Source organism: Camarhynchus parvulus, chromosome 8 (genome assembly GCF_901933205.1).
Source record: "Camarhynchus parvulus chromosome 8, STF_HiC, whole genome shotgun sequence".
In the NCBI taxonomy this organism is placed as follows: Eukaryota; Metazoa; Chordata; class Aves; order Passeriformes; family Thraupidae; genus Camarhynchus; species Camarhynchus parvulus.
In genome coordinates, this window is record NC_044578.1 from 16204143 (window position 1) to 16227605 (window position 23463).

Below are 23463 nucleotides of genomic sequence, written 5' to 3' on the forward strand. Positions count from 1 at the left end.
AAAAAGCAGCGGCTATTGCTTTGCCCATATTATTTTAAAACCATATTAAGAGACAGCATATTACCCAAGCAGACAGCACCACAACAGTTCAGGAAAATAAGTCAATGTGGTCCAACACATTCCTCACTCCCAGTGAAGGGCTCATTTGATCACAAAGCTGTTGCACAGCCAACATTTTCATTGTGCAATCAATAGCTAGGCCAGACCTTCTGGGCATGTGTGTCAGCAATGGCTCTCTCAGCAAGGCTCAACTTCAGCAGCTGTTTGTCAGAGGAAGCTCCTCTTCAGACTGGTGTCTGGCCTCCTTTGGCACACACTCCTCCAAATAATACATGACTAACTTGTGAGGAATACAAGGATTTGGTCATAGCTGAAAATGACAGACTTAAGCTATTCTGAAAATCTTAGAACAAAACCTACAGATTCCTCTTTAAAGCATCCAGGTCCAAGGGGGCTGCGAAGCCCAGTGCTTGTGTCCTATTTGCTGGAATGCATGTGCCCTCCATGGGTGCAGTGCCCACCAAAGCTGTGCTGGCACTGCTGAGCCAGACCCTGCTGGGCACTGCTGCCTGCACACTCTGCACAGTCCCTTCCAGGGCTCCAGCAGCAGCAAGGTTAAGGCGGCTGCAGAGGCTCCTGTCCCCAGAGATCAGTTTCATGGAAGGCCGAGTATCACCACAGAAACCAAGTACAAAAACAGTCTACGGGCTCCTGCCCCGCTACTCTGCTAAAGCAATTTGTACTACGTGAAAGGCAAGGACACAAATGCTGAAAACTGATCAAAGTAAATGCTGCTGTTAAAGTACCATTTTGTTTTGCTGACTTCAAGGCATCAAATCACAGGCTCTGTGTTTTGCTCTAAAAAGATGAAAGCTAAGTGCCAAGGATTTGTAAGGTTGAATTAACTACTCCAGCATGAAGACCTTCAGATAAATTCATAGCACATTTTCCAAAACAACCATTACAAATCTGTGCTAAAAAGCCAGGACAAAATATGTGGTGTTGTATTGAATTACACTATCTAGGCTTGGACAGCTGTTCTCTAAAAAAGAAGAAAAAAAGAATTTTAACTCTCAGATTACATAAGTACATTTTCTGATTTATAAGTGATGCAGTAAAGACAGATTTATGACATCTTAACTCATTGCCTCACAAAGCAGGCAAAATTTAGAGCTGAAATATAAAACATTACACTTATCTCTGTCCTAAGTACTCTCACTCCTTTTGTTAATACAATATTTATAGAACATAGTTTATTCTGATATTAAAGTCAAAGAAATTAATATGAACAAACATTTTTTTACAGTTCACTTGTGTCTATCAGTATAGGAGATTTGGAATTTCTACTGAAATTCACTAGAAAAAAATAAAATGTTAGTACATTGGCCATAATAGAATTCAGTTAAGGATTAATCCCTTAATCCAACTCAACTGGTGGGATCTGGTACTGCACCACTTTGCAGAAGTGTTTATCAAGTACTTTGGGAAGGATCCTTTTCTTCTCCAAATAAAACTCAAGAAAAAGCATACTCTTTAGACAGGGATTGAGATTCAAAATAAAATACTGGTTTTTCCTCCCCCTCATATTTTTTGCTATGCTCACTGAATATTGTGTTACAGATTTGATACCAAGCCAGCTAGAGTAGATCACAATACCCAGCTTTTGAGAGCCAACAGTTTCTGAGAGAGTTTGCTGATTTTTCCAAGAAACTCAAAATATGTTCACATGGTGTAACTGCTTGAACGTAACTTTGCTCTCAGGGTTACATATCTGCATTCTTAAATCAAATGATTGTATAAGCAGGTTCCTAAAAGCACACAAGATCCTACTGCTTCCTTTCTGGGAAGGTTCTCCAACACAGACTCTCTGTTCAGACAGGGCAAACACCAATTTTTGAAAACTCACCTCAGCAATCAGAAGATCTGCAAAACAGTATCAAAGAAACCACAAACTGCAGGGAAACTGCAATGGCACTACAAGCAAGCACTCATACCCACAGAGAGTTACTTTTTCTCCCACAGAACCCAACCATGTGCCACCTTCCCAGTCCTTGCCAGGGAGACACCGTACCACCTGCTCTCCCAGAGCAGCACTCATGGATGCTGCTGGGGCAGGGACCTGTCCCTGTGGGAGAGAGCAGGGAGGGAGCTGCAATGCATGAGGCACAAGGGAAGGAAACACCTGTTTTTCCTTCCAGGGTGAGGCACAACTGAACCCTTAGGGAATGGATCTGAGTCCCAGGCAGCATCTACCCAGGTAGATGGGGACTGAAGTTTATTTCCGAGGCTCATGTAACACTCTATTTTAAAATCAACCCTTTGCTTATTTCACCCTAAGTACACGATTGCAAACAGATTGGCATTACCTGGACCTTCTCGCCCACACAGTACTAAAGAACAGATTGACTAAACAGCAGTTATAGCTCAGTTTTAAAAACCATGGGAAAGATTCACCTCTGGCATAAATCCACTGAAGCTACTGGCATTAAACCAGAGACTGATGAGGTCCCATACATTACTTCATGAAACACAGAATACTATTGCACAATCTCTTGACTGTTACAATCTACCACCCAGACTGGAAAACGAGGCTCCATAAAAAAGAAGATAAGAAAACAGAATAGTCAATAAGGACTGCCCAACTATGACCTGTGGTCCACTGCACTCTCTTCATTAAGTAGGTGTTTGAAAACTCCTTTTCCCTCCACCCCCGTTTGTCCTACAATAGGGGCTAAAGGTCAGGGTGTGTTGTGCTAGACACAAAGAGCTGAAAAGTCAAGTCCTACAGCACATGAACATGCCAACATCCACTAACAAACTATTCTGAATTATACATGATGTTCCCATTAATAATGATTCAGAGGAAAATCAGAGAATCACAGAACAAGCTGAGTTGGAAGGGACCCTCAATGATTATCGAGTCCAACTCCTGGCCCAGCACAGCGCCATCCCCAAGAGTCACACCATGTGCCTGACAGCACTGTCCAAATGCTTCTTGAACTCTGTCAGACTTAGGGCTGTGACCACTTCCCTGGCGGTTCCAGTGCCCAGTCACTCTCTGAGTGAAGAACCTTTTCCTAATATCCAACCTAAGTCTCCCCTGACACAATTCCAGGCCATTAGCTTGTGTCCTGTCACTGGTCACCATAGAGAAGAGACCAGTGCCTGCCCATCTCTTCCCCTCATGAGGAAGTTGTAGAATGTGGTAAGGTCTCCCCTCAGTCTCCTCTTCCCTAGGCTGAATAGACCAACTGACCTCAGCCATTAAAGGACAGCCCCAAAGTTCAAGACAAGAACTAAACAAAGTCCCTTCACCTTCAGTAGGGATGAAGCATCACCCTTGAGTTCGGCACCTGTTCCCTGTAGAGCGGCACAGTGTTTTTAATGAAGACCTAAGGCTTCAGAACCAGCTAGAAAACTGACCTGCCCATACACTGACTTCATACTTGTATCCAACAGCTGGATGAGAGAGAGCCCTTTAGAACAAAAGCCTAAGGACTTGCAGCATAGTCAAAAATTATCTGTAGTTCTGCCTCCAGCATAAGCTCTGGCATGTTTCTTGCCCCAATATTAAATGATCAAGCTGAGGGTCTGTGTAATAGGATGGAATTGCAGCACATTTAGATCTCCTCATGTGGCTTTGTAATTCAGCTGCTCCACACAACGGACTAAAAAAAGCAAATTACAAATAAAATTTAGTACTATAACATTATCAAAGACATCATGTGCCAGATGAGTATGCTGTATGACATTAAACATACTGCTCAGCTCCTGGCAGCAGAGTTGCCTGTGTCTGGTTCATAACTGGTGGTTTCCTGCACCAGTGATACTTGCTCCTCAAAAGTGGAAGAGCAGGCAACCATGTTGGTAAAGTTTTACTGGAAATGCAGCACCTGTTCAGAAAGCACCACAGCTCACACAGCATAAAAAAATTCTGAGACAAGGAGACATTACAAAATAGTTCTTCTAGCTTCATGAAAATGCTGGGCTATTTCTGCCCACAGCTTAGCCACATCATTATTTTCTGACAAAAACATATTAAATTAATTTCTGATGTTCCTAAGTTGTTATTCTAAGCTGGAGCAGCCAAATGCTAATAGTTTATGCAAATAGCTAGGTAATACAAGCTATTCCTGACACAAATGACCTGGTAAATATGCAGGACAGTTATTCAAGTCCTATTTGCAATAGAAAGGGGTATGACTTTCAAAATGCAAGAATAATAAGAGTAAAAAAACCTGAAGGTTTAAGGAGGGTATAAGGACAGAACACAAAGGGCAATAACTGTATTATCATAAGTCATACTGAGACAGTTCTGTAACAATCATCTTGAAAGTATAACCCAAAGAGTGTACTGATAAATTTTATGTAGATATCATACACACACTGTCTATGTTAGCTTTGTTTACCTGAATTATACAAATTCCAGCTTCCCCTGTGCATACATATTTCAATTCAATTTTCATTGAATGTGTTCTGCATTACATGCTTTGAGAACCAGAATTCTCTTTCTTCCCAAAAAGAAGATTTTTCAAAAACTTCTGTCTGCAGCGAAGAAAGCAGTCTCTGCACACACAATTCTGCTCAGCTTTGCCAACCAAATGCAACTTTCACATCACAATCCCCACTGTGGTCACCTGCAGAGCAAGGGCTGCCCACAGTGACCAGCCCCATGCTTTGGTCAATGGAAAACTGATGCCCATCAGAGCAAAGCTGGGACCCCTGTGCCCATTCTGTCTGTGACCTGATTGAGATGCTCAGGCTCCCAAAGATTAAGTGAAACCACTTGTGCCATCTGCCCTTCTGCAGATCAGCCGGGCTTCCCAAAACACAGTGCTTTGCTCAGCTTTGCATAAATCAGTAGATGTCAATACCATTCACACGGCATATAATGAATCCTGAGGGGACAGTCTTCCTTTTCTACATTTTGTGGGAAAATTCCTTGTTGGCTTTAGATCTGTTTAAGGGCAGAGGATCTGTCCCTATACAGCACAACATCTCCCCTACTGTTGCTAGTGGCCTATTCAAAAAATGCAATCATCACACTAAGTTTTACTTAATTATTAAGGTAGAAGACTCATGCAGAAATGAAACAAATTTCCAGGTAATTTTCTAGTCCACATTTATTTGTACATATATTGCAGATATAAGTTTTCCTTCAGTGCATCGCCTGAGCTACAAATTTTAATGTGCTTTACCTTCTCCCACCCCTGCCCTAAACTATTACTAAGTAGCTGTGTAACAGGGTATCCAGTGCCCTGAAGACAAAAAATGGATGTGGAGGCAGTTAACTATGTCAGAGGATATACAAGTACATACTAAAAAGCAGCTCCTGTCCCAAAGGAAAAGCTTCTTAAACTGAGAGATAAAAGACGTATGATAAATATCTGCCAGGACTGTTTTCCTTAAATGCATTTGGGGCCTCCTAAACTAATCTACACAGGCTATTTCAGGTAAACACAAGTTTCCACTGCCTGTATTTTCAACAAGTTAGATAGATGCTAGCCACCTAGCAGAAACTACAGAGCTGCAGTAATATATCACTAAAGTAGTTTAGTGTTTGCTACTGTACAAGTACTCTGCTTATGTTTCACAGGGAAAATAAAAGACTCTTCTAGAGAAACACAAACTTGAGTGTTATCAAAGTGTTATCAAAGGCAAGATCGACATAAAAACACCCAACCAATTAAAAGATTTGTTGTTGTTCTATCTTGCCACAGCATGGCTTTACTTTTTCAGCTGATACAGAAGCATGGCTGTCAGGCATGGCAACCTCCACACAATTTATGTTGGAAATTTTCCCCTGCACTGGGAGGCTGAAGAAGAATGACTTCATTAATTCCAGCTTTTGGTTCAAACAGACACTCTAGAGAACAACATAAATATGACCACTCATGACAAATGTTGCTCCAATATCTCACACATACACGCATGAGCCCAAGGGTAGACTGGAATCTGACCATGGAGTTTGGGATATAGATGGACTCCTGGAAATGTCATCACTTCCTTAATTATCTTTTCTTGGAGAAAGTAATTACAGACAAAGCAGTAATTTATAAAGAAGACATGTCAGAAGCTTTGAGGAAACTGGAGAGCACGAAAACAAATTACAGTTTATGACCAAAAATCAACACACATCTGCCTGAAAGAAACGTGTGAGCCCATGTGCACAGTGTGCTTATACATCCAAGCCACAGAGAGACAGGAAGAGCCCATCCAGTAAACAGCAGCAGCAGCCTTCTTGCTCTCTACAGCCCTGCAAGAGCACACGAGTACCTGCAGCATCTTGCATCAGTGGAAAACAAGGGTCCAGTTTACAGCTTCCAACACAACATTTAAGCAGCAGTCAGCAAAACCCAAAACTGTGAGCAGCCAGAAAACTCACACTGACGTTTTTCCTTCTGAAGCTGCTAGCGTTCTGTGGTAGGCCCTGGCAGGGCTTCAGCCACCGCTCCACACAGCTCCCTCAACTGAGAACAGGGCTCACTTTCTGCACACAGCAAACAGCCCCATTTCTAAAAACAGAAAATACTGAGGCTTTGCACAGCACTTTCCAAGTCATGAGATGTCACTGCTGCCTCTTTAAGGGCAGGCACGCGTCAAGCCACGCTCCTGCAGGACATAAGGCTCTGTACAAACAGACTCCTCTGGCCAACACAGGACATCCGCTGGCAGTTCTGGTGGGCAGAACACGAAAGGACTGCCAAATCCAGTGACCAGCAAATCCTGAGCTGGCTAAAAACAACATGCAAAAACTGCAGTCCAGACAAACAAGATGAAAAAGCCACATTAAAAAAGGTGGAATTCTATGCAAGCACAGATGCCTCAAAGTGCTAACAAAGAGGGGAAAGAGCATTGTAAAGGTTTTCAAACAACAAGCAAACTCCACTTCTTAAAAATACGGTAATGCCATGTTCATTATGAAGGCAATTAAGACATCAATGTCATTTTAATGTACCAGCTGCATGGGAGTTGCAGCTTTCAGCAGACACGGAGTTATCTGAGACAGACATAGAATAATTACGATTTCTGTGGCACGTACTTCCACTATTTTTAAGGCTTTATAAGGTCTATCATGTACTTTTTCTTCTGATTCAGTCCAGTACTCCAGCTGGGCTCTTGGGCATGGTTGTGCGTAAAGGGAGTAAACAGCAGCCTGTGAAACCATTCTGGTGAGCCAGTGGAGCTACCACAGGCTGTGGGCAAGCTTTGGAAATTACCCAGGATCAAAGATGCATGTGATGAGGAACTCCTGCTTTCCAAGCAACAAATACAGGGTGTTCCTGGAGTACATATGCCACAGTGTCACTCACAGCTTGACTTTGAGACCTCACTGGCACAGAGCACTGCTGGAAGCAGTAATTCATCTGGACTTCCCATTCTCAAACTTCTTATGTGGCACCCTTCCCTCACAAAACACTATGCAAAATAATTACAATAAAAAGCAGTAGTCAACCTCAAATTTGACAGAGAGGCTTGCAGGTGGCCAAACTCCTTTTCCATTGTTATTCTGTATACCCAGGATGACTGATTATGTTGCCTCTGCACAACTTCATGAACCACACATCATCAAGAAACAAGAAGTAATGGGTGAAGCGATCAAATTGACCTTGATGGGCTCAGTATAACAGGAGAGCTGGCCAGCTGAAGAGGCAGAAGGTTCAAAACCCCTGAACATGCATTGAAACATGCAGGTCTGCTGCTACAGCTAGAGATCCACTACTGCTGCCAAGCTAAGGCGGTCAGAAAGTCAAGAGGCAAGAAAAGAAAAACACCATTGCTAAGTTCAGAATTTGTCTGTACCTTGGCAGAGGCACAGTGCTTTGTTTTATCTCTCAAAGCTTCTTTTTCTAAAGCAGCAACTACTTGTCTTCAAAGTAAAGGCCTTTGACCTACCAGAAATACTAAATATACCCACGTGCAGTGCTGTATACCTATTCAAACAAATGAATAGGTAACAAAATCCTCACTAACTCCAGCTGTCAAGTAACAAACCTTGAATTCCCTTCCTGCCTGCTGTCAGCACATGACCTCCACGCTCCCTCTGACCATGACCCTGGTTCTGCAGGTCAGCATGTTTTAAATATGCCCAGAAAGTGGCCCCTTTATCTGAGCTGAATCTCAAGGCTGTTCCTGGATCTCTGGATGCCTGAGCACGAAACAAAACATTTTTCCCTTACATAGCCTTGGGTATAGCTGTTGCAGTATTAAACTTCTGAAAACAGTTAGAACAAACATACTGGGAAATACAGTAAATATGCAGCATAATAGGCAACATGAACTAGGTTTTCACCACCTTCATCACCCAGATCTTCAAAATCGTAAAAAAAACAAAACCACTGTGACACAGAAAACTATCCTGAATTCAGGATCAGCCTATTACAATTAGCCTGTTCCAGGAGCTAATAGCCATTTTAATATCATGTTTACTCTCAAAGGAAATTTTAAAGTCCTTATTATTAACTTTTTGCCAAGTAGCACTGGGAAAAAGGTCCATCAAATTATTACAGCCTCAGTGGCGTTACTCAAAATTATAAAAATAAAGACAAGTCCTTAGTTTTCCTGCCTTCATTTCATATAACACATGTTAAACATCTGTATCAGGCATAACATCTTAAAGTTTTGAGGATGAGGATGTCAAGGAAAACAATAGTGAATCCATTGCCAGGAACTCTGACTCCATGTATTCATATGTATTCAATCCTAAGTATTCACATGAGATTAACTTTATAATGCCCCTCCTCTCTCCTGTTAACTATTTCAGTTGTAACTGTGTGCTCAAAGCAGCTCAGGGAAATTCAACCAACAGGCATAAGAAAAGAATCCTCCATTTATTTAGGACTTGATAATATACTTGAAGAGTGACTGTCATTTAAAAATAATTTTCTGCTCTTCTATACACATTTTTCTGGTGCTAATTTCTAGAGTTTCCAAGTGACTCTGCAAACAATAACTCTTCCTCAGAACAAACAGCTCCATGAGGAAGCAACTATCTCCTTTCTAAAAACTGAGAAACTGAAGCAGTGAAGATACCCATAGCCAAAGAGAAAGTTATTGTAAGAGTTCAGTAGTTCCTGGCATTCAGCTGAGACCCAGATCAGTACAGAAATGCACACACGCACTCACTTCCCCAGGAATATTTGATCAAATAAAACAAACAAAAAAGGCTTGCATTTTTTCTTGCCAAGTTCAATATAAACACTTGAGGCTATTACATGCACCCGTATTCTATTTCCTATGATAAAGCACGGCCAAATATGAATTGTGATAAAAGACATTTCTAAGAAATATTTGGAAGAGATTGGAACTGTGCGGGTTCTTACTTGAAGAAAGAAGACATTCCCAGTCTCAACATACAAGATTTCATCCCCACGGGATTAATGAATTAAAATACAAACAAATTCCTTGAAGATCATAAATGTGATAGCTCATATCATGAAATATTGTTTATATTTACCAGATTTCTGCCGTAACACAGAAGTGGTAAACTACTGATTCAGTTTCACAATGACTGTTCAGAATACACACTCCTATACATTTCCAGTCTGTCTTTTGTCTTCTTTTTCCCAGTTTATAGGGAGGGAAAAGCACTCAAATCTTACTAACCCTTACTGAAAAGCCTGCCTGCATCACCCCTGCCACATGCCCCGCCCCTCATCAGCCACCTCTTAAATTTGCAAACACTTGTTGTCTGTACATTCTACATGAGTGTCAAACAGAGTTAAATTAATGCATACACATATGTTGCATCTTTATGAGAACCATGATAACTGCACAAGTATGTTTAATGCATGAACTCTCCAAGGGATTTGCTAGAAGTTTACACTCCTCCCAGCAAGTAAGGAATGTGTAATTTAGCAGCATTCTAGCATAGTGCAGGTTAAAAACAAAACGACCCAACCTCCTCCAGCAAAGCAAGCCTTCACTTAAAGATTTTCAGATCTTGCATTCCCCATCATTAAAACTTCAGCCAACCTCTGAACAAATACATGATTTATTTAAACATGCTTTCGATGTTGCTAAATCTAAGTAATGTGCTGTCAAACAAAACTACTGGTTTTATATTGGAGTCTACTGGAAATACTACATGACAAGCAGATCTCTACCTTTGCTATCAGCATTTGCAGGCAACAGGAAATACCTCAGCTGGTAAATCAAGCCCATGTAACTTAAGGTGATGGGTACATTCTACTTTTAGACAAAGGGCCACTTGGAGTTGGTTTCTAAAATAATGGAAAAGATAACATTTGCTCTGCTTTGTTCTCTGAGCCTGATCCTATAAGTAAAATCTGATCTTTCCAAGTTGTTTACACTCTTTTGCTCAACACTGTTGCCAGCAAACCTTGCTCCAGCTTCCTGTGCATTTTTAGAGCAGCCATCTCCAAGGGCCGTGACTGGAAGTTGCTCAGGAAATGGGAGAAGGAGGCCATGGGTTTCAAATGCTGAGATCTATCCTGTGCCCTGCACTTCAGTACACCCCAAAGCACACAGACAGGCCAGCTTAGGGCAAACTGCTTTCTTAGCACAAGCACATTAGACAAGGCTCAAGCAGCCTCTTTCTGCTGGGCAGCGAGTATTTTTACTCAAAGCCAAGTGTTTAATTGTAGCCCTGTGTAACTCTGAGCAGGCAGCAGGGCACAGCCCTCATCCCCGTGCACGCGTGGCTGGCTCACGCTGTGCACGCACACAGCCGCACCAAGCTCTGCGTCACAGCCCAGAGGGAAATTTGGGCTTGTGCAAATGCACTTGAGTCACGCTGCTCTCTCGGGAGGTATAAGCTCCAGCTGCAGCCCATTCCATCCCAGCCCTGGGCACCCTTTAGTAACCAAGAAGTTACAAGTTCCCCCAGTACCACACCTCCACAGTGCGGGCACTCTTCTGCCCACTTCCAATGAAACTTCTGATTAGCTTGTGAGATCTACTCATATCAAATTTGTCTATGACTTAGCAATGGATTTAAAGTTTCCTGGGAGATGAGAGAAGCACGGAAAAATCTACAGCAGAATCACATACAGCTATTTAGTTCTCATAAGAAACTATGCTCAAAAAACCCAAAACAACCAACCCCAACTACCCTCCCCCAAGCAAACAACCCACAAAACCCAGAGAAAACCAAAAAGCCCAACAATTTGGTCTTCATTTCCAGAGAACTGATCGTACCTACATGTTTTTTCAGTCATTCACAGTGTACTTAACAGGATGATCACCCAGTGCCTGGTATACTAAGAAAGGTTTAAAAAACACCAAAACAAAAAAAAAAAAATCCCAACACAAACCCCCACACCACCACCACCCCCTCCAAATATAAAAATATCTGTTCCTCATTCACAGTCCCACCAAAAAAGCATAATTTTTCTATTCATCTCATGACAGTAGAAGATCTGACAATTTTGATTAATAGAAGTCGATGAGATATCTACTGAAAAAACTGTAAGTAATTTTTCTCATCATAAACTAGACATATAAGACCATATACAAACTGAAAATGAACACAACAGCTGAAGTTTCATGGACACATACAATACACATTGAGCTGAAGTCACCACAAACCCAACAAGGCTGATACTGAAGTCAGTGCAAAGACTGATCCTGGCCAAGAGAATCTGCCTTTATTTTAATCACTTTGAAAGACTCCACTTGAAAGTTCTTTCAGCACAGATTTAGACCCTCTTTTCCTAAGTTCCTCCCTGTTAGATCATCATCTTTGTTCTCTCTTCACAAATTCTCTAATTGTGTACCCACACGGTGCTCCCACAGGACACAGTACTAAGGATTTGTGTGTGTAATACTGTAAGAATATGAACTAAAAGGCTCAGCTGTCATGGCATGCAATGTGTTCTTTGCACTTTGGCACTCTGTTTTGATGTGTTTGAGAGTAAACAACAGTCTGGCACAACTTTATATCAAAAATTTTATTCTATTGTTGCTTCCAGAACAGCTGAAGTTTTTGCCAGTCCCTCCAAGCGCAGCACACATAACTAATTAGACTACCATAGTCAGCAACACTTGCTTTCTGTACAGCAGTCTCCCCTCAGTGAAGCATTAAGGCTGTTAAAGAATCTAAACTTCAGTATTTGTTTATAGTGGTCATGGCAGAGATCCAAAGGTATTCATGTTAATTTACAACACATTTAGGTAAACGATCTGCTTTTGAAGACAGCCAATTCTGCAAAGGCCTGTGGGAGATCTAAATCTGTTTCTTATTTCCTTTGCCCACCCCCTACCTTTTTTAAGTATACTTTGTGGTTGTGAAAGATAATGAAGAGGGTGGCTAGGTATGGAAGCAGTTTATTCATATGACATGTGAAGTGTAGGTGGACAGTCTCCATGCAAATTGCACATGGTTCTTTGTGGTACTTTGGTGACAATTCAGAAATAACTTTATGCAGCAAATTAACATATAATAATCCCATTTGCAGACATACTTATCACCAGGGATTTGGAGAAAAAGTAATTTCCCCTTTACCTCTCTTTCATGATGACCAAGACCCTCCTTGGGGTTTCTGAGATTGAGGACATGCACCTCTTGGGGCAGGCTCGTCGTGCCCCGGCTCGCACAGCCAGACAGGACTGTAAAGCTTTCCAACAAGGCATGGACTGGGTGAGAATTGTTAACAGGCGACAAGACACATTCCCTCTGAGGCACAGGACCTGCAGAGAAAGACACAGACACACATCACTGGGAGAAAAAAAAGCAATGCATTGTTTATTCTTGTCAAATAATGATGGTCCTTTTGTTAAGAAAATCCACAGGAGCACAAGCAGAAGCTTGTGCTTCTCCACAAAATTAAGACTTTTATTCCCATTGCACTTCTAAGTTGTCCTGAATATGCTGACTCATTGGTTCATTTATCTTTGAAAGTCTAAATTTTCAAGTATGAATTCCAAAACTTAAGGTATTCTTTTCTTTACCAGGGAGGAAAACAAAGAGGGGGAAATAAAGTCTAAAAAAACCCCATTTAACAAAACCAAAAATAAATATACATTAAAAAAAAAATAAACAAAGCAACCAAAAAACCTCAACCAAAAACAACCAACAACTCCAAAAAACCTCTCAAAAAACCAAACAAAAAAAACCCCACCACCACCCCAGATAGCGGTCAGGGGAATGGGGTTGTCTTACATGTTTATGTCAAACACTTATCTGCAACTGTAAATGCCATCATGTGTATATAACAATGAAAACTTTCTATCTACCAGAAAGGTAATTATGTCAGGAAGGATTTGGGCGAGCTGGATTTGCTTGCTTTTGAAGCAGTGCTGATTTATAGTGAACATCATTCAAATACATTGTACAAAACAGCAGGCATCTGTCACATGATGAGATGAAATGAAATGTTTGTTTACTGAGTCTATTTTGTGTCTGACAGCAATTATCTGCACTGATAACAGTTATCTAGTCCAAAACAGAGTGTACGCCCTTTCAAATAATCACCACAGCATGATGTAGTGCCACACTCTTATATAGTATGTGAGACTGTGTGATGTGATAGAGCAAGATAGCACAAAAGCAAAGCATACAGAGAAGTTTACATTTAAACTATATCCCAGGAAACTAAATCAAGACAAATATTTATGAAAAGCAGCCCTGCTTTTCCAAAACGGCTCAAGCCCACCCCTGACAGTAACAGATACATGTATGTTTTAGATTCAGTAGGTCGCAGGAGAACGTAATTGATTTAACCCCTAATTTGCACCAAAGTCACTCAGATAAGAATTAGACTCACATGAACCAGTCAGTTCAGAGGCTGCCAGGCATAAAAGAGAAATACAAGGCAGAAGCATAGCTTTTTTCCTGAATTGAGCACATCTGCAATAGAAGTAAAATGCTTCCTTTGAAGGAAGTTCAAAATAAAGAAAATCCTCAACTGATTAAATGGAACAGCTCTAGCTGGTTTTGTCAAGTCGAAAGCCAGCTATTGTCACACTAGAGATCATCTGACACTGGTGTACACTTATGTTTAATTGTATTAGCACTGACCTACACTTTGCTGGTTAAAACCACGGTTCTTCCAAAATACAGCTTGCAGTTGGCCATTTACTTACAAGTCAGAGTCTGTCTTAATCCAGACTATCCAGAAAAAGCAAAGCCCTTGAGCACAGGGAGATTTCTGCAGTGCCTCAGGCCACAAAGAGGCCGTTCCTGAAATCCACCAGTGCATAGTGCATATCCTATGAGCTCCCACAGAGCAGGAATATTTGTAAAGGAAATGCTCAAGGCATAAATTACGCATGCATGTGCTTGGGGTACAGAGAATAAACAAACTTTCTTCTCCTTAAATGAAGAGCTTAGCAGGAGCACTGACCAAGCAGCACTGACTTGAGGTTTTCTGGTTTTTATTTAGCTCCTGTTAAAGAATGCACATACAAAATGTGACTGGTCCAAGCAATGATACGAATCAGTTTAACAAAAAAAATTAAAAAGTTGCCCTTTGTGGCAGCTGAAGAAATATTGAGGACTTGTAACAATAACAAAACCAGTAGAGAGGCTGCATTTTCCTGATGTACAAGAGCAGATCAGAGAACCTACTGCTAAATTAGCCCAGCCGCTGATGTGTAAGTCCTACAGCACACCATGTTACACAACCTGCACAAAGCACTTCTCTAAACTCCATAAGCATTTCTTGGGCTGGGAAGGAAAGGAGTACTTGTTCATTGTATTGTTTCTTGTCAGCCAGAATGGAATTGATGGTTAAAATGTTTCAGTCATAACACACACTCACCCACAAAGAACAAGGCACAAGACTGGACAAAACCAAAAATGGAATTGCTGACAAATATGTGCACTTTACTTAGCAAAGGTTGAGGAGAAAAAGCAAATACCTCCCTTGTGATTTCCTTGTGAACACCTGTCCCCATGCAGGACATCTACCAATCCTCCCCTCCAGCCTTTATCTGGTACTTTGAACAAATTTAATACATTAGATAAAAGACACCTGGATTTCCCCTCGCATCCTACAAGGGGAAGATGATTGGGACTGCTTTGTTCAGGCTGTAACTGCCTCCTCTGCTGGCACCTCAAATGCACATTAAGAAATCCCTCTGTTGTGCTCAACATGCAAGATGGAAACAGTCTCGGAGGGAGCAGAAGTTCACATCCTGGATAACTGTGTGCAGCTGAGCTTATCTGCACAGGGACAGGCAGCATGAGGCATGCCTGCTCTGCCTGCACTCCACCCTGGCTGGACAGGGGCCAGATCTCCAGCAGAAATTCCCTCACCTCGCTGGCAGCGAGCCCATGTGCTCTGCCACTCCTGAGCAGGGCTTACTGGGGTAGGGTCACTCTGAGCAGTGCAGCTCAGAGCACCTGCCTGCACACCTTGGCAGCCTGGGGCACGTCCCCTCTGTCACATCTCTCTTTGGAGGGAAGGGGTGCACAAAGCTGCTCCAAGCCACACAGTCCAAGAAACCAATGTTTTGGTAGAAGTGCTTTCAGACCAGCCTCGTAAGAGAAAGGGATATAGCCCTGCAAATCTGAACCAATGACTGAACTACCTGGAGGATGCTCCACTGCAATCAGACCACACGTGCTGCGAGACTGCCCGTGTGCAAGGCATGCTGTGGGGGTAAATAACTGAGAGGTTGCTCCAGCTGTCTAATTTTTGCCAAGTTTCACACAGGTGCCTGAGTAGGTGTGTCCTGGGCCCATACTGCCCTTACCAGAAACTCAAGACTCTCAATCACTAAAACAATCACCGTTTCTCTTACACTGGCAATACCAAACCACAATCCTCATGTACTGTTATTGGCATATCTGCCCAACCACTAATCTGGGTGTAGTGTCATGCCAACATACAGTGGCATGCCTGGAAGTAGCAGCAAGTGAAAGGAAAAATTATTTCTAGATCACAAAGTCCACTGAATACTCAGTCTGTAAATGGCACAAGGCAGCTCCTTGTGCCACCTCCTCTGCATTTATGCTCTACTTTAGTCTACTCTTATACAGCATGCACCACAGCAATGCTGGAGCTATTGGCTCAACATTCATAAACTGCATTTCTTTCCAGCTCTTCCTACTGCACCTGCAGATGTGCCCCACTCAAAGGTGGATGCTGCTACAAGGCACTGTCACTCCAGTGGGAGCAGCAAGAGCTCTCTTCTACCCAAATTAGCAACTTTTGACTCCCTCGCAGATCCTTCATCTTTCTTCCTTCCTGCCACTTTTCTCTGACTAGAAAGCTGGCTATTTCCTCTATGAAGTTTAAATCCTACAAAATGGATATTTACCACTCTGAAAAAAAACCAAAACAAAACAAAGTCCTCCCTAGGATACTACTGATCTGATTGTTTATCACCTCCACACCACCTACTTGAAAAGCCAACAGGAAACCAAAGCCTCATCTACCGGGGCTTTACTGTCACTCTGCCCTCTACAAACCCCAGGATGAGGCTTTGCCAGTTTTCCACTCCAGCCTCACTCCCTGTTCCTCACCTGCATCAGCAACACCAACATCCTGCCAAAATTCATTATCAGTGTCCAATTAACACATCAAGATTGCCTTATCAACTCTAAATATGTACAGATATTCGCCTGCATCTCCATTCCAATCAAAGCATTTAAAGGGTCAAAGATATCTTCCATTTTATCCATCCTAGTGCTGTCACAATCCTTTAGTGCCTTCTCTGCTGAGAATTGAAGTGCGCACACACAGCCATCCTTGGGTTTTGTTTAACTTCGGAGCATGTAACCACTTAATCTTGTTAGTGAATCCTGGCTCCTACCCCAATCAAATTTTAGTTGCTTAATGCCTTTAGAGAATAGAAAACAGGTTAGGCAGTTTTATTTATAAGAACCAATTATTAGGTATATGTTTTCCAATATAATACTTATTTCAAATGTTTAGTGAATTCAGAATTCTAGAGAATTGTTGAGTGTGGAATTATTTTTCACTTCCAATTAATATTTTAAAGGAAATCAGTGCAGACCCAACCTTGTTTGATACTGTGTAGCTGTGTCCATCTGGAACATATTCAATCAAATTTCAACATTCTTGTTTCCCATATCTACATGCTACTAATGAGTAACATGTGTTCTGCTGTAAGAAGGTAGCAGAAATGGGAGTAAGACTAAGGGGGATAACACAACAACCCAAGACCAACTCATAACTGTGATTGATTTTACTCAAATAGTAACGGGTAACGTAGTTTCTGTTGTATTTCCATGGTGATTTCTGCAGCGCTGTCAGCTGAAAAGCGTGAGCAGCTCCCGCAAATGGCGTGAATCTGTGCTGGGGGCTCCTCAGCGCATTAGCATGGTTCCCATATGCCATAGCAGAGGGTAAAAGCCACACCAATGGGACAGAACACTCCTCAGAAAAAGGACAGCTTTATTGTAATTGATTTTTGAATAAGAGAATGACAATAATCTAGTCATTATGTATAAACCCAGAATTCATCACTTCGTGCTGAAAGGCACATTAATATGTGGAGGAGGCTAACTCAAGCAGAGATTTCAGTGTGCCCAAATGACAGACTCTAATAAAAGAGAAGGTTACTTTTAAGGGTATTCTCTTAAATCTCTTAGTGACAATGATGGCTGGAACAAACCTACTTTTGAATGATAACAGAGAAGGGAAATCATTTGAATCTTGGACTAAAAAGCTTCATGGAGCACTTGAGCAAGACTCAGCAATAACTTCTTCCCTTGATACTCGCCACTCATTTCCAAAGTTAAAAGTGCATGGGTAAAGGAACACTGTCCTACATGGAGCAATTGTTACCACTTACACAACCTTCTTCTCATAAAGGGTTGCTCATTGAAGGAAGCATTTATACCAAAAAATATATACAAGAGTTGAGGCAAATAAGAATTTACACAGGGAAGTGACAACTATCACTACCACAGAAAACGTTAGTCACTATTACTTATTCGGTATGGGTGGCTGTCTAGCAGTAAACACTAAATTCCTTCCTGCACACCCCTTCACAGAAGACCACCCGGAAAGCCAAATTGCTAGTAATTTCAATGTAGAGGATAATGGACAACCTCCACTATTAATATGAAGAGCAGCTTTTATTAAAGATAACCATGAAAAAACCAGTTTCACACTCGCACTTGAAGCAAGCACTTGAACAAGACATCAATGCTCAGGGCCAGTTCATTCTGGAAAGCAGCCTTGAGAGATGAAAAAGAGAAGATCAGGTGGTAGGAAACATTACACAGCTTTGTGTCGAGAGACAAGGGCATACAGGAAACCTCAGTGTTTCTGCTCACAAATAGGAGAGGCACCTCCACAATGATCAGCAACCACAAGGAGCTGGGCTGTCCAAGAACACTCCTGGATTCCATGAGTTTCCTCTCTGAGTAAGTGGGACTGCCGTAAGAAAGATGCAGGGTACAGAATATCACACCTTCATACTGGCCAGGAGGAAGACTAAAGAAGATGACTGTCTAAAGCATTTTATCTTTGTATAAATCTACACACTTCCCTTCAGATCCTTAATTTTCAGGGAGTTCTTTTACTGTCACATCTAGTGCATATTTTTCACAGTGGAGCTACTTTTGACTGAATCGCCACTGGGGTAAGGGTGAGAGGCTTAAAAGTGCAGGGAGAAGAGTCACAAACATGGACCAATTTTGGCTATTTTGAAAAAACAAACCAATCCAACCCAAACACCCAAGATACCAGACTCCACAGGTATCTATTTGAATTCAGTGAGCTATAAAACTTCTACTGAGAAAAAAATATATCCTGAAGAAATACCCAGTACAGGTGGCAAGATTTGGTTGTAGAAGGAGTTAAAACATACAAGCTGTACTAACTAAAAACATGTGCTTTTGCAGAAACTCAGCAGAGATTTCCTATTCCAGTGCATCAAGCTCACTAACCTCCAACAACTCCATGACACCGTCCCTGCACCCTTCCCCTTTCTTCACAAACAAAAAAAATTCTCTGGAACTATGCATTAACCTACATTCCTCACCTTGACACTGACATCTGGTGCTAATGCTACATGCAATTAGACCCTTGCTCCATGTGCTGTCTATCCCAAACCATTATCCTCCAATTAATTCCTATTCCACTATTATCAACTCTGCCCAGACTTATTCCATGTATGGACCAAAGTATTCAGACATTTCAACACATTAGATTACACTTAATCTCCCATGTCTTTTGATCCTCTATTTTCTGCAGTTTCTCTAGACATTTCTGTTATACATAGTAAAGTCTATCTAACATCATCTGCCAGCCCCTGGGAATCATTCAGATGATATGTCCCGTACCTTTTTAGGTTGTTGTTTTGCTTGGTACAAACTCCTGATGCTGGCTTCTTCTTCTAAGCAAAATAATTTTTTATGCCTCTCTGGTGGATGCATTGCAAAACATCCACTCCCATGGCTCCCAGCCACTGGTAGAAGCACAATGTTTATCTCTGTTTAGCAGAGATGATCTAATTTTGAGTGTTACCTGCATGGACCTCACAGTTTTTTCCATGTAGAAAAAAATTCAAATTACATTTTTAAATCAGAAATTCCTTCTTTCACTTTTTGAAAAATAAGCTTATATTGATCTTTCATCCTTATCAGGACATAACACTGATCCAAGTTTAATTCGAAAGGTTAACTCTCAAATAAAACTCAATTGCTGTAGTAATGCGCTGCTACTTAAAAAATATGAATTAAACCTAAACTATCCATTTAATGAAAAATTGCAAATTATAAAGTCATACTTCTTTGTTATACAGCAAAACTCTATTTCAATACCTAAGCAAGCAAGGCAAAGATAGGCAATGTCAATCAGTTCATCATCTTGTTTAACAAAAGAAACTCTAGGTGTCTTGTTTATACACATATTAAACAGAAAAGGCAATGAATGAAAAACCTGTTTGGTTTAACATCCGCTGAGCACAGTCTCAAGACATTGCTACCCATGAGGCATAATCTTAGAAAACAAACATCTGCACCTGGAAAACAAAGAAGTCTTTCAAAAGCAGATGTACTCTACCACAGAGCTACATTTCATGTAACCTCTGCTGTACTTGGTTCTGACCAGTACTGTCAGAGCCCGACCTTGTCTTGAGGTTTGCAGCAAGACACTGCTTACAGGAACTCTTCCTAGTATTTTTCCATTGCTGAATGTGCAAACTCATCCACATATGCTCTTACTCTCTCTTCCCATTCCTTCTCCCAAGCCAATATTTGGAAAACATTTCCACAAACATAAGAGCATCTTTTTAACACTCGTAAACAGAACAGCATGTATGCATTGACTTTCATTTAAACACATCCAGAAAGTACAATTTCTGGTTTCCATGTCAAAGAACTGAAAACAAAGTGGTTCACCAATGATTCAAAAAGGATTGTTGAGTTTTTCCCTTTGTTATCCTCAAGTAGTAGAAAAAAACCCCAAGTTTCAAGCAATTAGTCTAAAAATCAAATGCAGATTATTCTCTTGCACCAATCTTCTGTCCCATGAAGCACCCATACTTTTTTAAACAGTGGTCAGTGTTAGACTGAGGGCTTCCCTGCCCCCCAGGCATGGCTGTATTTCAGAAATGCCTGACTCAAATCACAAACTTTTCACAAGACTGCAAAAGATACAAAAATTATTTCAGATAATAAGCAATACCTAAAAATGCAGAGAAACATTGTGCCTTAACAGAAGCAAATTTAGCATTAAATTTTCATCCCTGTTAATGGACAAAGTTGTCTTCCGCAAACCGATTGCGCAAAGAGGGAGAAATGAACAGACAAACTATTTCTAACATTCCTTGCTCATTATTACCAAAAACATTTAAACTTCATGTTATAAAAGTCTATTTCCCCTAGAGGTAGCCTATAAATTGTCTCAGGTTTACCCCTCTTGACCACAGAAAGATAGGAAATTGCATGGAAACAATGAATGGAAGTGCACTTTTTATCAGAAAACAACAGGAAGCATTCTGCTTGGTTTACATGAGAGCTCTGTATTGGGGCCAAAGGGGAAAAAACTGTATAAAAATTTAATGCCTGCTTAGAGCAAAAAACTCTAAACCAGGTTTCAAAACCATTTTATTTTTAATAAATCAGTATTGGAACTTGTCAAACCACCTTACCCACACTACTGGTTTTACTGTATTCCTGAAATTGGGTAAATTAAAGATGACAGAGAAGGAAATCACAGATTTCATAAAATCAGTTTCAGGAGGCAAAGAGAGAGAACCATACTTACTTTCATGACCAGCCATACAAGAATTCATCAAAAAGCATGCACAAAAACACACATGTAAACTTCAGCAATCTGTGCTTATCTAAGGAAACAAGTGTTCTGAGTCTCTCGCAGCAAAATGTTACCTATTTAAATTGCAAATATATATTTCAGTTCCTTGCATACTCATGGATGTGCTTGGAAGTGCTGATACTACTTCTAATGATTTTCAAACCAACGCAAGAAGTGTTGGATTCTCATCTCAGGCAGTATCAATAGCATAGATGAAGGTACCAAAATATACAGTAATAGCAGGACTATAAAATGCATACACTAGACTGGGGGCAGGGGTAAGATTTCTGGCATAGATGGATTTTGTTGATTGTTTTGGGGTTTTTCTCAGCTTTTCTTAATCATAATGATTAAAAATATCCCAAGGCAATTCTTCAGAATTGCATGTAGCTGTTACGTGCCTTATCCTTACTGACTTTCATTCGGAACTCCATATGCAGCCATCTTTTGCTCAAAAATACAGTGTCCAAGGGGCATTGGTTATCCAAGGGGCACTACTATGCAATGAAGAGTTTATCTTATCTGGTGACTAATGAGAGCAACCTCAATGAGATAAGGAGACATTTAGAAGTGTCTTGTGTTTACTGATTCAGGGGCATCCCAACCACAGAGCTGAGAGCAACTCTTGCATTGTGAAAATTTTCCAATTGCTTTTACTGAATCTATTAGACACTTCACAAGCATTCCTAAACAATTACAGTATCACACAATTCTTCAAACCATTAACAGATTTTCCTTTAATTCATAACATTAGTATTATTTTGGACAGGTTATCCAAGCTTCAAAGTAAAAGCATAGCCAAAGTTTTCATTTTATTTATTTTTTTTATCTGGCCCAAGCTTCTTCCTTTTCTTCACACAGACACACTGAACTTACAGGAGTTCTGTTTGTACCCTTTTGTTTACCACTTCTATGAGCTCCTTTCCTTCTTAGTAGTTGGTTTTCTATCCAATTCCATCACTGTTATTCTGTTTAACCATTCCTACCTAGTCCCCTAAGCTTCATCAGCCTTTGGCATTCACTACACCTGCATACACAGGGCTCTTCTTTCAATAAGATGTCTTGCTTTTATCTGTCAATTCAATTATCAGCAAGTCATATTTTGGTCTTCAGAGAGCAAACAATGAATTTTGGATGCTGGTGCATATGGATGCATGCACATCTGGAGAGTTAAGAGAGAAGTGATTTCCTTTCAAAAATATCTTTTTGACAGCCACAGAAATGCAGAGTACCAGATGGTACAGCTGTCAGCACAACAGCAACTTCCTGCAATCATCTTCTGCTTTGTCACTGGGCCCAGGGCTGCATGGGAGCCTTGCCATTTGTGACTAGCCCACCAGAAGAACAGGCTAGCAGTCACTGCCTCTAATCCTTGGCCACTGAAGCTTGTGGATTCTGCTTGCAACACCAGGCACTCAGTGAAAAGCAGCTAGAGAGACCTTTCTGGTCTGGGGTTTGGTTTTTCCTCCCCTTAGTTCTGCCTGTCAGAAACTGACATAGAGGTGCTTCATTCAAGCATGAAACTTTGTAAGCCTTCCCTTTGCTAATCTCAGTTTGCACGTCAGAAGCATCACTCCATACTAAAAAAGGGAACATCTGCTCAGTGCTGTGTGTCAGAGGATCTGATAAACACCGCTGCTGGACGCAGTGCTGGAATGAGAGCAGCAGCACTGGAACACGTGATCCGCACGCTGCCAGCCACACCAGGCCAGGCTGGGGCTGCTTTTCCAGCTCCTCAGCTGCAAAGGGATTGAATGATGAGGGGTCCTCATCAGTGGACAGGACCCTTTGTAAAATAAAGAAACCTGACTTTGCTACTCAGGCTTTCAGCTGCAAGCAGCTGGCCACCACTTGCTTCAGTCCTATCAAACGCAGTGGGGATCTCAGAAGCAGCAAAAGCCAAAAGGAAGGAGAAAAACTTGGGGAAAGATGGCTCCATAATTGAAAGCAAACCAGCTTTTTCCTAATCAAAAATAACAGGATTACAAGTTCTATTGATGGCTGAATTTCTGTAACTGACCCTTTAAGGATGAGTTCATTATCACTATGTCTCACTAAACAAACCTTGAAAACTGATCTTGATCAAGCGCTCAAGCAAGACAAAACTTCCCTCCACAAAACACTTAAAAGCTTCAGTCTTGTCTTGAAAAATACAAAAAGAGATACTTAAAAAATCAATAAAGAAAAAGAGGCAAAAACTACTGTACTGTTCCACAGTCCCCACTCAGCCAAAATGCTTCTTGCCGTCAGCTGTAGAATCGGT

At 41.2% G+C, this 23463-nt stretch overlaps 1 protein-coding gene across 1 annotated transcript in view; it reads right to left on the reverse strand.

Annotated features, from left to right (window-relative positions):
• TGFBR3 (transforming growth factor beta receptor 3) overlaps window positions 1–23463 on the reverse strand; it is a 109043-nt gene that overhangs the window by 52232 nt on the left and 33348 nt on the right. Inside the window, exon 3 of the mRNA XM_030953894.1 lies at window positions 12467–12651. Within this exon, the coding sequence (XP_030809754.1) occupies window positions 12467–12651 (185 nt within the window). The remainder of the gene's footprint in view (window positions 1–12466; window positions 12652–23463) is intronic.